General features: G+C 38.6%; 1 protein-coding gene and 1 long non-coding RNA gene across 2 annotated transcripts; one reads left to right on the forward strand and one right to left on the reverse strand.

The window, feature by feature from the left end:
• Positions 1–646: 646 nt before the first annotated feature.
• LOC117435565 (interleukin-20-like) lies at positions 647–4,054 on the reverse strand. Its single transcript, XM_034058863.3, has 6 exons — positions 3,969–4,054; positions 3,159–3,338; positions 2,406–2,468; positions 1,850–2,002; positions 1,454–1,528; positions 647–1,039 (listed from the first exon to the last, which is right to left on the reverse strand). The coding sequence occupies exons 2-6, from the start codon at positions 3,315–3,317 to the stop codon at positions 956–958; spliced, it is 534 nt and encodes a 177-aa protein (XP_033914754.1). The 5' UTR covers positions 3,318–3,338; positions 3,969–4,054; the 3' UTR covers positions 647–955.
• On the forward strand, positions 3,210–11,543 carry LOC117426267 (uncharacterized). The gene is made up of 3 exons (XR_004661070.2): positions 3,210–3,290; positions 4,069–4,180; positions 11,295–11,543. It is a non-coding gene; the product is annotated as an uncharacterized LOC117426267 (long non-coding RNA).
• The last annotated feature ends 3,431 nt before the right edge of the window (positions 11,544–14,974 follow it).

The following is a 14,974-nucleotide window of genomic DNA, read 5'->3' on the forward strand; positions in this document are numbered from 1 at the left end:
TTGCAACGCTCCTGGAATGTGGCTGTGTTATGTATTGCATTAAGGAGAAACAAACAGACGTGTTGCTGAAACCCACCACGCGAGGAACCAGATATAAACCCTTTTATTTAGAATTCATTTTAGTATCCGGTTACAGACAGTCACAGCACAGCTTCGATATGCCGAAAAGACCGTGTACCGTATTTAAAGAGACTTTTGAAAAGTTTTATATGTTGGCTATGTTTAAAGTTGCATAATTACACAAACTTGTTTCAGCAAGACACAGATCACTGGCGCCCTCTGGTGAAACAATACTGAACTGTACATCTGCTCAAACTCCATTTAAATTACCTTGATGGTCCCTATTGGCAATGCTTTAAGGACAGTCTTTTTTAGGTCTGTTTTTTTTTTTTTTTTTGTTCCTAAACATTCTCTTATGTTAAATAGTTCTTTGGAAAATGTAAATCAACTTCTAACTATCTCTGAAACAGTTGATCAAAGTTGACCTGAAAATCTCATGAGATAACAAAAATGAGATTTAAAAAACTAAAAAAAACTGCCCCAAACAAAACATTCCTTAAAACAGTCATTAACATTGCCTGAGCCCCAAGCAGACTTGAGGCCAAAGCTTCCATATACAGATTCAATCAATACTGCAAAGTTATATTTCAAAGTATTTTTATTTGATAATAAATAGCAAATCCAAATTCTATCCTTTCAATTCACATGTGCATTTTTAAATTCCCAACTATATAACAGCTTACATTTTCATATAAATACCTTAAATAAGTATGTAAATAAAAGTTAATAAATAGTTTAAGTTAACATGCCATGGCAAAAAACCAACAAAAAAGACTTTAAATAACATTAAATTAAAAAAAAGAATCTCTCTCTCTCTCTCTCTCTCTCTCTCTCTCTCTCTCTCTCTCTCTCTAGTTTTCATTACTGTCCAGATAAGGGCTGTTCATGTGTGTCTTCAGTGGTGATGATGTGTTTCTATCCAGTCCAACAGATAATCCAGCTCACCAATGGCCTTCACAGTGGCAGCATTGACATCCAACTAGAATTATAATAATAAAATGATTGCGTCAAACAGGTTTCTAAAACAGCTTAAAAGGATTATTTATCTTGTCATCAGTTTCCTAATATCGAACGAGGAGGAGTCAGGTGGGGAAGCCTATCAGTGTCGCACAGATTTCAGTGCACAGCGCAGCAGTAATATGCTTCCCAACCTCACTTCCCCACAATCAGCCTTAAGAAGCTTAAAGCTGATTCTAGATTAGCTTAAGCAAGTATGGCATAGATATTATGGACTTATATAGAGAACCAGTACCTAATAATGTATTGAGGAATGCATGCCCTGATCCACATACAATATAAAGTGAAGTACAGTGGTGAGTGTTTTGTGTTTTACATGCATACGGTACATGCATACAGACAAAGTGATGTATAGAAATATGCAATCACGATGTACCTTTTCAAAAGTGCTCTGGATAGCTTCAATTCTCTTCTTGGTTTCTTCGTCACATTGGCAGTGCAGATGTGCATGCTAATCCAAAAACAGAAAAAGAAATAGTGTTTACAAACAGTATGTTACATACTTAGGACAACATGTATATTTTGCTTGTTAAAATCCATTTTATTGGGATTTTGCTAGATTTACATTATTTAGATTTTTTAAACCATTGCGTTGCAATTCTGTGCCATCACAGGCAATGCTTTGTGAATACAGCCCACAGTGCAAGAATTGAATTCCAAATTCATGGTTTGTCTTTTACTATTGTTTTAACAGGTAATGCCATCAGCGTGCCTTCACTGTTTGGCACTGTGCATTCTGCTGGAAGCTGTACAGTCGTATCTGGGTACATACACATTGGCGTAGGTCTCGATTGATGCTGAGGAATGAGTTGGCTAGGCTGCTGGTGCGTCTCCTGATCTGAGAGTCCTTGGGGGTGTAGCGGTTGAACACACTCTCCACGTAGAACCGCAAGAGTTGACGAAGGAAGCAGCAACTCTCCAAGGGCTGTGTGGAAAACACGTCTCGTTGAATTACACCACACTTGATTTCTGTACAAGCTCAGTCAACGTGCACTGACAGCATTATTAATAAATACCCCCAAAAGTGTATTACTATCATGTGGAACCTTCTGTGGCTCTTACAGTAAAATTGACAGTAATGGCACCATGCAATGGCTGTGTGCAGTGTTTAGACTTGGATTATTTAGCACATTACCCCCACCTGCTGGACAGTAAAAACATTACCCCTTTTCTCCACAAACGTACAGCTATATAATTACAGACAATAAACGTCACGGTTCTTTGACTGTGGGATGCCACAGCACTGTTAAGATGGGGGGTGGGGGGCGTTAGTGTTTAATACACACACACACACACTTTTCTTTCAATCAATAAGCAGGGCCACATACCTTAATATTCATCATTGCATGTTCCTTCAGCAGTCGCACACCTGAGTTCCCATCTTCACCAACCTAATGCAACACATACATTCATTAAAGAAACCAATTGAAACAAGCCATAGCAAACAGTCCTTAATCAATCTCATTGCTGTAAACCTGTGCTGAGGGTTTATATACCAGCTGAATATGCAGTAAGGCGCTGGTGGATTTTAATTCCAGTAGCTGCACTGCTCTGTATGGCACTGTATGGATGAGGTGCCAGCTGGTGATTACAAACAGACTGCTGATTTGTGATAGAAACCCTGCAGTGGGGAAATCCACCAAGCTTGTCTATGTTGTACACCCCCAGGCAAATCCTTCTGGAAGCTGAGCAGCACGTCACACTGCTGAGCAGGTGCATCAAGGAAGTACAAGACAATTCAGCTTATAACTGGAAGTTAAAAGTGTTTATGCTGGTTCTGTATAGGAGTGGCAATTACATTGAGTGGGCAGAGTGCTGAAATGTAAATACAGAGCCATTCACTTTTTTTTGTTTTCAGTTCAAAAGCAGATGCTGGTATATATATATATATATATATATATATATATATATATATATATATATATATATATATATATATATATATATATATATATTACAGCAGTAGTCTATTTGTTAAACTTTATCTATATGATTTCTTTCCAGTTTTGCATGAGAATCTGAGTTTAAAAAAAATAGATTTAGTTTGGTAAGGTGCACTGTAAATTTGAATCATGACTTACAATTGTTTTTCGTATCTCACTGAAATATTCCCTCAGCTCGTGAATCTGGACGCTGACTACACACTTCCCGAAATGCAGCCTCCGTCCCATTGCAGCTGGCACGCCATGCACCAGCAGTGCCAAGGCAACCAGGTACAAGAAAGAGCCAGAAAACTTCATTGCTGTTATCAGTGTTAGAACCTGGAGGGACACAGACAAATAGCACCGAATGTAATCATGCTTTTTATTTCTAAAACTATTTCACAATCTCAGTGGCCGTATCTCACACACAAGTCATTTTACAGCAACACAGTTGAAGTTCCTTCTAATAGATAATATTGCATGTGGACATTTTGTGCGCTATTCTGGTTAGCTCAAGTTATTTCTGTGCCTAGATATTCAACGTGACTATTCTGTGAAACAGGGCAGTCTGGCTCTGTGGGTGTGATGTGCAGGGTTTTTATATGCTATTAGATATTGCTAATATAGTATACCGTTTAAAAGAATCTTAATATATGGTATCAGATACATTTAAAAGAAACATACACATATTTACTATGCCAAAAAGTGTATTGCGTATAAATTAACATGTTGTGCTCTACCTGTCTGAATACCTGTTGAATTCCAATTCCAACCACAGCTTTCTTCTATCTATCTATCTATCTATCTATCTATCTATCTATCTATCTATCTATCTATATATATATCCCCTTCGGTCACGATTTAGTTTTTTACATTTTTCGAAATTAGATACATCAATAGGAAACTTAACAATTAAGCACACAGTGAGTGATACACGTAGCTGTGACAATATGTATTTGAAGTCCTTACCTCCTGTGTTGAAAGCAGACTGGATGTTGCTTGAGCTTGCCTGGTTCAGCTGTGTTGTGCTTTCTTCTTGCTCCTCATGGTCCTCCTCATCCTTTTAAAGGCTGCCTGCCTGCTGGAATTTTGGAATCCACAGGTTCCTGCTGTCAACACAAGACAATAGGATTGCATCACCAGCATCACTAGCAGGGCTCATTCAGGAAGTGTGACTGCAGGTAACTGTCACGATGACTGATGCTGACTTTGTTAGAGAAAACCCCAGAGTTAGCAAAATGAAATTTGAAGGACCAAGCATGGCTTTATACATCGTAACTGTATCCTGGCGAAGCATCTATAAATAAGTAGTAAATCCTATAAAAATAAAAAACCACCTGAACTACACCTGTCACATTTTAGGGTTAGGAATAGGGTTTCATTACAATAATTACGTGTGTATGTATGTATATATATATATATATATAGTAATACATAGTTTATTTAGCATATATATGTGTATATATATATATATATAGTAATACATAGTTTATTTAATATATATATGTGTGTGTGTGTTTGTTTGTGTTCAGACAATCTATATATATATATATATATATATATATATATATATATATATATATATATATAGACACACAGTATATTAAGTTGGTTATTTAGTTTTAACCATCAGGGAGAAAACAGAGCCCTGAACTCTGTCGTCGTTTAAGGATGCAGTTTATAACATCACACTGCTGCAAGTAGTAGTAGGGAAATGTTTATTTGGCTCATGACAAGCAAGTGGCAAGCAAGTTTCAAGATCTTCAAGAGCTTGTCTCCTGATAGTAAAAAATACATTTGAGATGATGTAAATAAACTGGACCATCAACGGGGTGTGTCTTCTGACACTGTGGGATAATGTAGCAGCAGTGTAGATTATATTTTAATATAATATTTACCCTGACTGTGGGATACTGCAACTTTAAAACATTTCACTGGGCTCTTTGTGATACAAGCCTGAAGCAATGGCAAAGACCCAAAGCAATACTGTAAGTGTATTAATCCATTAAATAAGCAGTCCTGGAATTTGACTGTATTTCTTCCTTGATTCTCAGGTTAAGCATTGCTAACATGAAGGGATGAAGCAATTATATCAGTACACTAGTTTCCCCAAATTAAAAATATGCAAATACAGAAACAGTTTCCACATATGTTGCCTAAAATCCGTCAACGTGGTCATGAAAATACTCGAAACATCCCTTTTGTAAAGCAACACATATATTTAATGTACTGAAGTGATATTTCATTGTTATGGTACTTACAATGGATGTACATTAAACATGGACTTTTCTTTGAAATGTTTTGTAATTAGCCTTCTGCAGTTTTCAGCGGGAGATCCCAATTCAAAACACGTTTTATTAAAGGGATCCAAACACATGAAGAAGTTTCAGAACTTCTGGTCTAGAGGGAGTCTTTGTACGGTCTGTTTGTCAAAAAAACTTTGCTCTGAATTCAGAACGAGCCCCATTTGAATTCACCCCAAACCTCAAACTTATATTGCTGCTCAATGGTGGTTCTAAATAATTCAAGATTTAGGAACACAGTAAACCTAGAAGTAGTCGTTTATTCATGAAAACACTGGTGCTGGTGAACACAGGGAAGAACACTGACAGCTGGTGCCTTGCAATCCTCCCCTCATAACGAGCCCCACCAGTTTACCTGTGATCTGAACCTGATTCGAACCCAAGTCTCCAGAGGTCACAGGTATGGATGGCTGGTGAATCGGCCTACTGAGTCATGGAGACTGCTGTCTTTATTAATGAACTTGAATCAATTCTCCAGATCAGTCCCATATTGGTTATAAGAAGGATCTTCATATTGCAGCAGTGTGGGTTAAACTGGGTATCTGAAATCAAATAGGGGTGACTATTTTAAAGTCAACCTTTATTACGCTAATGGGTCTGCAATCCCATACTGGTAGATTTGGATGAGAGCTATTGTAAAAATAATTATATTCTCATTGTAAATGTGTGCAGGTTTTAGTACTAGTTGCCATATATACATATAATAGATAATAATAAACCTTATGTGTCTAGTGTTTGGGTTGTAGAACAACATCAACAGTAATAATGACACGTATAACTAGGCTTGCTACTATTCGATTTTTATTTTTTTGCCAAATCGACGATTCATATTTTTCAATTCAAGCAGAAATCGACCTTTATGCTTTAACAAAAAAACAGACTTTTTATTATGCCATTGAGAAGCGTCTAATTTAGCAAAGCCCCTTTATCATATTCAACATGCAACAAAACTATACTAACAGACCATGATTGACAGCGACCCCTAGCCATTCAAAGTGGAACTGAGACAGGACAGACAGTAAGTATAAAAAGTAAACAAACTGTAGATGATTTCTAAATTGATATTTTTGGTACAAAAATTTAAACAAAAAGACGTTTAACGAGCTTTACCAATTAATATTGAAAAGTAGCCAGCCTAATTATAACATCAGTCAAATGCTCAATGGGCTGATGTGAAATTCTGAAATTTTGTTTGGGTTTTCCTGGTCTTTAAAAATGAAAAGAAAAAGTAAAACAGCCCCAAAAATGTCAGGAGCCCAGCTGTTATCATACCAGTAAGAAAACCAATTATAGAAAAGTTAACAATTATTTTAAACTCTGAAAGTGTTCTCTGTTAAAGCTGAATGAACCACATGCAACAGGAAACCCCTCAGGCTTATACAGGTGTGTCCCAGTTGTTTGACGTTGTCAGTTACAATATAGGAAATTTCACTGAAAAAACAGACAGCTTCCTCATTGGAAAACTTAAAAAGTTTATAATGAGTTGTCAGCATCACAGAGATTGTCAAACTACACTGCCTCCCCCACATGTGTTTCCCTAAAGTAATCAGCCAGAGCATAATGATGTCCCACACATCTATTCCCATCAGTCAGGTATTACATTTGCAAACATATCCTTCAATTGAGCTCATCAATTTTAGTTATCACGACTTGAAAACGATAGACCCCTTTTCCCATTTAAAGGTGAGGAAAGACTGCTGGAATGGATGGATAAATATATGTGTGTTTAAACCTAATTACAATGTTATTATGCATAGTTACAATGTATTTAATGTATAAATCTTTTTGCCTGATTTATGTAAGTACACAATTGTATCACAAAATGGTTAGGGATAGGGTTAGGGTTATATTGTGCACTGTAATTATGTGTAAGCACACATGTATTTACTAAGTAACTACTATGTAAATACACAGTAATTAGAGATACTTCATGTAAAGTGTTACCATCCATTCCAGCAGTCTTTCCTCACCTTTAAATGGGAAAAGGGGTCTATCGTTTTCAAGTCGTGATAACTAAGAATGATGAGCTCAATTGAAGGATATGTTTGCAAATGTAATACCTGACTGATGGGAATAGATGTGTGGGACATCATTATCCTCTGGCTGATTTCTTCAGGGAAACGTGTGTGGGGGAGGCAGTGTAGTTTGACAATCTCTGTGATGCTGACAACTCATTTTAAACTCGGAAGTTTTCAATGAGGAAGCTGTCTGTTTTTTCAGTGAAATTGCCTACATTGTAACTGACAACGCTGAATGGCTGGGACACACCTTTGCATGCCTCAGGGGTTGCCTCTTGTGTGTGGCTCATCCAGCTTTAACAGCGTTTAAAGTGCAATAAAAATCTCTTCCATCATTTGAAACTTTGTATAATTGTTTTTCTTTCTTGTATGGTAACAGTTGAATAGTTACAATGTTCTTAATGTATAAATCTTTTTCCTCGATATTCCCCATACCCAATCCCTAACCCTGAACCCAACCCTAACCCTTTCTGATACAATTGTGTACAGAAAACATGAAAAAAAGTACATTGCAATTATGTGTAAATCCACATGTATTTGCTAAGCAACTCATATATTTAATGTACTGAAGTGATATTTCATTGCTATGGTCAAATGTATATTGCTGCTCAATGTGGGATGCTCTGACTATGCAATACGACATTTCTATCATTTGTCCCTCATTGCTTTTGAGTTTCTTTAAAATCACTAATACAGCACCCATCAGGGGTCCTTTAATTCAATGTACAGTACTGTGCAAAAGTTTTAGGCAGGTGTGAAAAAATGCTGTAAAGTAAGAATGCTTTCAAAAATAGACATGTTAATAGATTATATTTATCAATTAACTAAATGCAAAGTGAGTGAACAGAAGAAAAATCTAAATCAACTCCGTATTTGGTGTGACCACCCTTTGCCTTCAAAACAGCATCAATTCTTCTAGACTTGCACAAAGTCAGGGATTTTATAGGCATATAGTCAGGTGTATGATTAAACAATTATACCAAACAGGTGCTAATGATCATCAGTTCAATATGTAGGTTGAAACACAATCATTAACTGAAACAGAAACAGCTGTGTAGGAGGAATAAAACTGGGTGAGGAACAGCCAAACTCTGCTAACAAGGTGAGGTTGCTGAAGACAGTTTACTGTCAAAAGTCATACACCATGGCAAGACTAAGCACAGCAACAAGACACAAGGTAGTTATACTGCATCAGCAAGGTCTCTCCCAGGCAGAAATTTCAAGGCAGACAGGGGTTTCCAGATGTGCTGTCCAAGCTCTTTTGAAGAAGCACAAAGAAACGGGCAACGTTGAGGACCGTAGACGCAGTGGTCGGCCAAGGAAACTTACTGCAGCAGATGAAAGACACATCATGCTTAGTTCCCTTCGCAATCGGAAGATGTCCAGCAGTGCCATCAGCTCAGAATTGGCAGAAAACAGTGGGACCCTGGTACACCCATCTACTGTCCAGAGAAGTCTGGTCAGAAGTGGCCTTCATGGAAGACTTGCAGCCAAAAAGCCATACCTCCGACGTGGAAACAAGGCCAAGCGACTCAACTATGCACGAAAACACAGGAACTAGGGTGCAGAAAAATGGCAGCAGGTGCTCTGGACTGATGAGTCAAAATTTGAAATATTTGGCTGTAGCAGAAGGCAGTTTGTTTGCCGAAGGGCTGGAGAGCGGTACACAAATGAGTGTCTGCAGGTAACAGTGAAGCATGGTGGAGGTTCCTTGCAAGTTTGGGGCTGCATTTCTGCAAATGGAGTTGGGGATTTGGTCAGAATTAATGGTCTCCTCAATGCTGAGAAGTACAGGCAGATACTTATCCATCATGCAATACCATCAGGGAGGCATCTGATTGGCCCCAAATTTATTCTGCAGCATGACAACGACCCCAAACATACAGCGAAAGTCATTAAGAACTATCTTCAGTGTAAAGAAGAACAAGGAGTCCTGGAAGTGATGGTATGGCCCCTACAGAGCTCTGATCTCAACATCATCGAGTCTGTCTGGGATTACATGAAGAGAGAGAAGCAACTGAGGCTGCCTAAATCCACAGAAGAACTGTGGTTAGTTCTCCAAGATGTTTGGGCCAACCTACCTGCTGAGTTCCTTCAAAAACTGTGTGCAAGTGTACCTAGAAGAATTGATGCTGTTTTGAAGGCAAAGGGTGATCACACCAAATATTGATTTGATGTAGATTTTTCTTCTGTTCACTCACTTTGAATTTTGTTAATTGATAAATATAAACTATTAACATGTCTATTTTTGAAAGCATTCTTACTTTACAGCATTTTTTCACACCTGCCTAAAACTTTTGCACAGTACTGTATAAGAGAGTAGATAAAACTGAATGCAAACAAAATCGAAACCTTTAGATGCTGAATATCTTTATTCATTTTTAAACACACATGGTGTAATCCAAGTTTGCTTAAAACAGCAGTAAAATATATAATACCAAATACAAAATGCATATATGGCTTTAAAGACATGTGTACAATGTGTACTTACTTTACAGCATACAAATATGTGATACAACAGCATGTTTATTGTGCTATTTTAAAATATTAAATAAATAAATACATACATATATAAATATATAAATATAAGTTAACAATAAATTAATGTTTTACTTAATTTAGTATAAATATAGTTAACCAGTTAAACATCATAGGAATATAAATATATATATTTTTTAATATATTATCGTGCTTCTGAAAAGCTCTGGAGTGTCACTGTGCAAACAGATGCATTGTTAGTAGTCGTGGGGTTTTTCCATCCAGGATAATAAAATCTGGATTTCACCGATTGCCTTCTCTGCAGCTGCACGAGCATCCAACTGAAAACCAAAAAAAAAAATTTATAACAAGTCATGAAAAGAGAATGTTGCGTGTTTATTAGCAAGTGTTCACACAATCCACAATCTTCAACGTGACGCACCTTGTCATAAGTGCTCTGAAGCTCTTTCATTTTCAGCCGGGTTTCTTCTCCACAGTGACACATCATGCGTCGGTGCTGATCCCCGGGAAAAGGAAATACAAATAAGAGAGAGAAGTTTTACTTGCGTCTCTATGTGGCATAGCTGCTAGATCAATAGATTAGCTGTTAGATTAATGGCATAGCTGTCAGATCAATGGAATACCTATCAGATCAATGGCATATCTGACAGATCAATGGAATAGCTGTCAGATCAATGGAATAGTTGTTAGATTACTGGAATAGCCCCATGCTGTGGAGGTGTTGACTGCAAGCTGCACTTACACACTCAGTCAGTGGTTTCTCAATGCTGGAGAAGCTGTTGGCCAGACTGCTGCATCGTCTCCTGACAATGGGGTGTTTGGACGTGTAGTGACCGAAGACGCTTCTCAGGTAGAACACCATCACCTGGCGCAGGAAGCAGCAGCTCTCCACGGGCTGTGGGGGAAACACATGAAATGTGTTGGGTTATGTTGGATATCATTGGCTCAACCTAATAACAGCAATGTTACCGAAATGATCCACTTTTCAGATCCAAAGAATGCAGTACCTTTATATCATTCAGTGCATCTCCATCCAGAAGTGCGATGCTCGAATCACCTTGGGGCTGTTATACAGGGGAAATAGGAGAAAATGAATATTATAGCAAATATTGATTTATTATAGTATCCTTTTACATAAAAGAAGACAAGAGAAGCAATTGGGCATATTTTCTGGGAAGAATAATAACACATATATTAACAGTTTAGGTGTTTGGGGTGTAATAACACGCATATTAGCAGTTTAGGTGTCTGGGGTGTAATAACACATGTATTAACAGTTTGGGTGTTTGGGATTGTAATAACACACATATTACTGTGTTGTTGTGCATTTACAATGCAAATACCATGTAACCACATGTGCAATTAGAGTGTAGTTATACTGTGTGTTATCCAATTAGGTTCTGATATCCATATTTAAATCACATACTTACAATGAAACTGTCCATTTCGTTGAAATGTTCCCTTAAATTGTGCAGGTGAAGGTTCAAGGCACATTTCCCAAAGTGCACCTGCTTGGCTGTGACAGACCCCCCACACATGAAAAGGGTTGCAGCAAGCAGACAGCAAAGGGCACTGACGGTCCTCATTGTTTTCCAGACAGGTGAGTCTGTCAAAGCAATGCATATATTCAGCTTTTCATTATGAACCTTGGGTATGATCTATCTCAGGGCTCAGTCCTTGGATCAATCAATTCTATTTTTCAATTTCAATGTTATTTATATAGAGCCTTTCATATCACAGCATCTGAAATGTCGATTAAAACAGAAAAAAGGATGCAGCATCTAGAAGTAGTAACAATTATAAAATATCAATAACTTATAATAATACTAATAAATAATATCAATGAATAATAACAATAAACAAAATCAAAATAAAACAAGTTAGGAAAACAGGACCTGGATAAGAATGATAGCTTCAACACAAAATTACAAACAAATAAAAGAAATAAAAAACAATTCGATTTGTAAGTCAGGTTAAAAAGACTGAACTAGAAAAGTAAGTCTTTAATTTTGACTTAAAAATATTGACTAAAGCAGAATCTAATAGAAAAGGGCAATATTTGGTACAATCTGTGTTCCAAAGCAATGATATTCTGTTCTAATAGGAGAAAGGGTAGAAATCAGTCTGTTACAACACTGTTATTATCATTATTACTTACTGACACGGTATAATATCCAGCTTAGGCTTTAAAACAATGATATTTAGATTCTTCATAAGTCAAACTTTGTAGTTATTTATTTATTTATTTATTTAACTGCCAATAACAAACTGAAGTAATAGGTATCATAATAACCGTGTAACATTGTTTGCAATATACCAATAACTCATGAACTTGTACGCTAGCAATCCACCTTACCGGTGCTTGATGAGAGGGGAGCCTTCGTCTCTGTTCTTGATCACAACACTAGCCGATATCTGCCTTATATAGGATCCCCAGTTTTGGGGGGACTTTACCTGGTAAAATGAAGTCACCCTGTACTCACCTGGTACCTTATAAAATTTGCATAATTTCATCAGAGGGCCAGCGTAGTTTTTCTTTCACACATCTGATTTGTAAATTAGGAACTAAAAACCTTAGCTCATCACCGCTGCATGAGAACATTCTTGTATTAGGCAAGATGTTACAGGTGTAAATTACAATGATGATATTCATGGAACACTGCCTGAAATTGTCTATGCTTCTAACATCATTGTAATACATTGTAATATTGCATGATGTATGTAAGTACACAATTGTATCAGAAAAGGGTTAGGCTTAGGGTTAGGTTAGGGATAGTGAACCACCATCACAAAGCACTTTACAAGATGCAGTAACAACAAGAAATCCATAATACTTTAAATACAGAGAAATGCATAATGCATGATATACAGTAAGAAAAAAAGCATAATACATTAAATACAGTGGAAAGTGCATAATACATGATAGTAACATAATACATGAAATAGTAGCAGCAACACAGCAGCTAATAGCAGATATCAGGCTTAAAGAGCATGGAAAGCAAGAGAGAACAGGTGGGTCTTGAGAGTTGATTTAAAGCGAGCGACGGTGGGAGCATCACGCACCAAAGCTGGGAGAGAGTTCCAGAGAGTCGGAGCCATGAAGCTAAATGAGCGTTCTCTGAGTGTGGTGCACTTTTGCTTGGGGATAACAAGCAGTCCAGAGTCGGAGGACCTCAGCTTGCGGGCAGGGACATAGTGGGTCAGCAGGTTGAGGAGGTACTCGGGACCTGTGTGATGAAGGGCATTGTAGGTGAGCAGGAGAGTTTTGAAAATAATCCTGAACTTTACAGGTAGCCAGTGCAGCTGGGCAAGACGGGAGGTGATGTGATCACGTATATAGAGAGCTGCAGTAGTCGAGTCGAGAGGAGACATGACAAAATATCTCTGCATCTGGGAGGGAAAGGTAGGGACGGACTTTGGAGATGTTTCGAAGATGGTAGAAGGAAGATTTGACCACGGAGGAGATTTGGGCATCAAAGGCGAGGTTGCTGTCAAGAAGTACACCAAGGCTTCGTACTGTGGGGGAAGGCAGCAGAAGACAGTTTCTGTGGTTCAGGGCAGCTATATTTAGATTCTTAAGTTGAGTTTTAGATCCTACCACAAGGAGTTCAGATTTGCTCATGTTCAGCTGAAGAAAATTGGCAGACATCCAGGCCTTGATGTCTTGAATGCAAGCCGAGAGCCGGACCGTGGCAGAGGGGCTACCAGGGTCGAGTTTTAAGTAGAGCTGGCTGTTGTCAGCATAGGAGTGAAACATAAGGCTGTGTTGGTGGATGAGGTGACCCAAGGGAAGCATGTAGATATTGAAGAGAAGGGGCCCCAAGAACAGATCCTTGGGAGACACCACAAGTGACTGGGTTTGCAACACCACGGCTTCCATCATAGAAGACAGACTGCATGCATCCGGATAGGTAAGAGGACATCCAGGAGAGACAGGTTCCAGAGATCCTAGCATACTTCTGAAGGCAGTCAAGAATAATGCCATGATCTATGGTGTCAAAAGCAGTTGTTAGGTCAAGGAGGACAAGCAGAGAGGGAGCACCAGCATCAGCATTGAGCAGGTGATCTTTCACAATCCAGAGCAGAGCAGTTTCAGTAAGTACTATGACTTAGGAAACCAGACTTAGAGATTCAAGCAGATTGTTGTCCGTGAGATGTTTCATCAGCTGACTGGCTACAGCCCTTTCGAGAGTTTTTGGGAGAAAAGGGAGCTTGGAGATAGGACGGAAATTAGATAAGTCAGCCGGGTCAAGGGAGGGTTTTTTGAGTACCAGCATAACTCGGGCAAGCTTGAGGGCAGCAGGAACCGAGCCTGAATCCAGGGACAGGTTGAGAGTGTGCATAATGGAGGGATCAAGATCAGAAACACAGAGACGGACAAGGTTAGTCAGCCAGGGATCCAGGGGGCATGTGGCAGTAGTTGATTTCAACAGTAAGCCGGAAACATCAGCAATGGAGAGAGGAGAGAAGGAAGAGAGGGCAGGAGGGGCAATCGGAGGAGAGTCAAGGTGGTCAAGTAGTAAACTGGGTTTGTGGTGGGCAAGTGTAGAATAGATGTTGTCGATTTTGTTCCGAAAGAAAGAGGAGAAATCATGACAGGTAAGAGAGGAGGATGGATGGGAGTTGGAGCTGTGGGTGGCTGGGTGTAGGATTTGGTCAATGGTCTTAAAGAGAACATCGGATTTACCGTGATTTCAGAGAAGTATTTCACCCTGGCCGCAGCGAGCGCATGCCTGTAGCTCGCGAGATGGTTGGTCCAGATATCTCTCTGAACCGTTAGTCCAGACGACCTCCACCTGCGCTCAAGCTTGCGGCAGGCAGATTTAAGCACTCGAAGTTCGAGGGTGTACCATGGGCAGTTACGATCTTTCTTGACAGTTCTGATTGTAAGCGGGGCAACAGTGTCAATGATATGAGTAAGGATTAAGGTTAGGGTTAGATGGGTTAGGGCTAGGGTTAGGTTTAGGGATAGGGTTAGGTTTAGGGATAGGGTTAGGGTTAGGGTTATGTTGTGCAAAAAGATTTACACATTAAGTAAATTGTCACTATGCATAACAGCATAAAAATCAGTAATAGCCGTTTACAGCCCTATAGATTATAGAGTCTTATTATGTACCACTGTAAGATTATAAGGTTTATTATGTACAGGTCGAGT

The sequence above is a fragment of the Acipenser ruthenus genome, chromosome 30 (assembly GCF_902713425.1).
Source record: "Acipenser ruthenus chromosome 30, fAciRut3.2 maternal haplotype, whole genome shotgun sequence".
NCBI lineage: Eukaryota > Metazoa > Chordata > Actinopteri > Acipenseriformes > Acipenseridae > Acipenser > Acipenser ruthenus.

Excerpts from the sequence above, each read along its gene's own strand:
- LOC117435565 (XM_034058863.3), bottom strand. The coding sequence starts at position 3,317 with ATGAAGTTTTCTGGCTCTTTCTTGTACCTGGTTGCCTTGGCACTGCTG. Across the intron at positions 2,469-3,158 it reads GTGAGATACGAAAAACAATT|GTTGGTGAAGATGGGAACTC; the intron begins GTAAGTCATGAT and ends GTGTTGCATTAG. Across the intron at positions 1,529-1,849 it reads ATCGAGACCTACGCCAATGT|CATGCACATCTGCACTGCCA; the intron begins GTATGTACCCAG and ends TTTTTGGATTAG.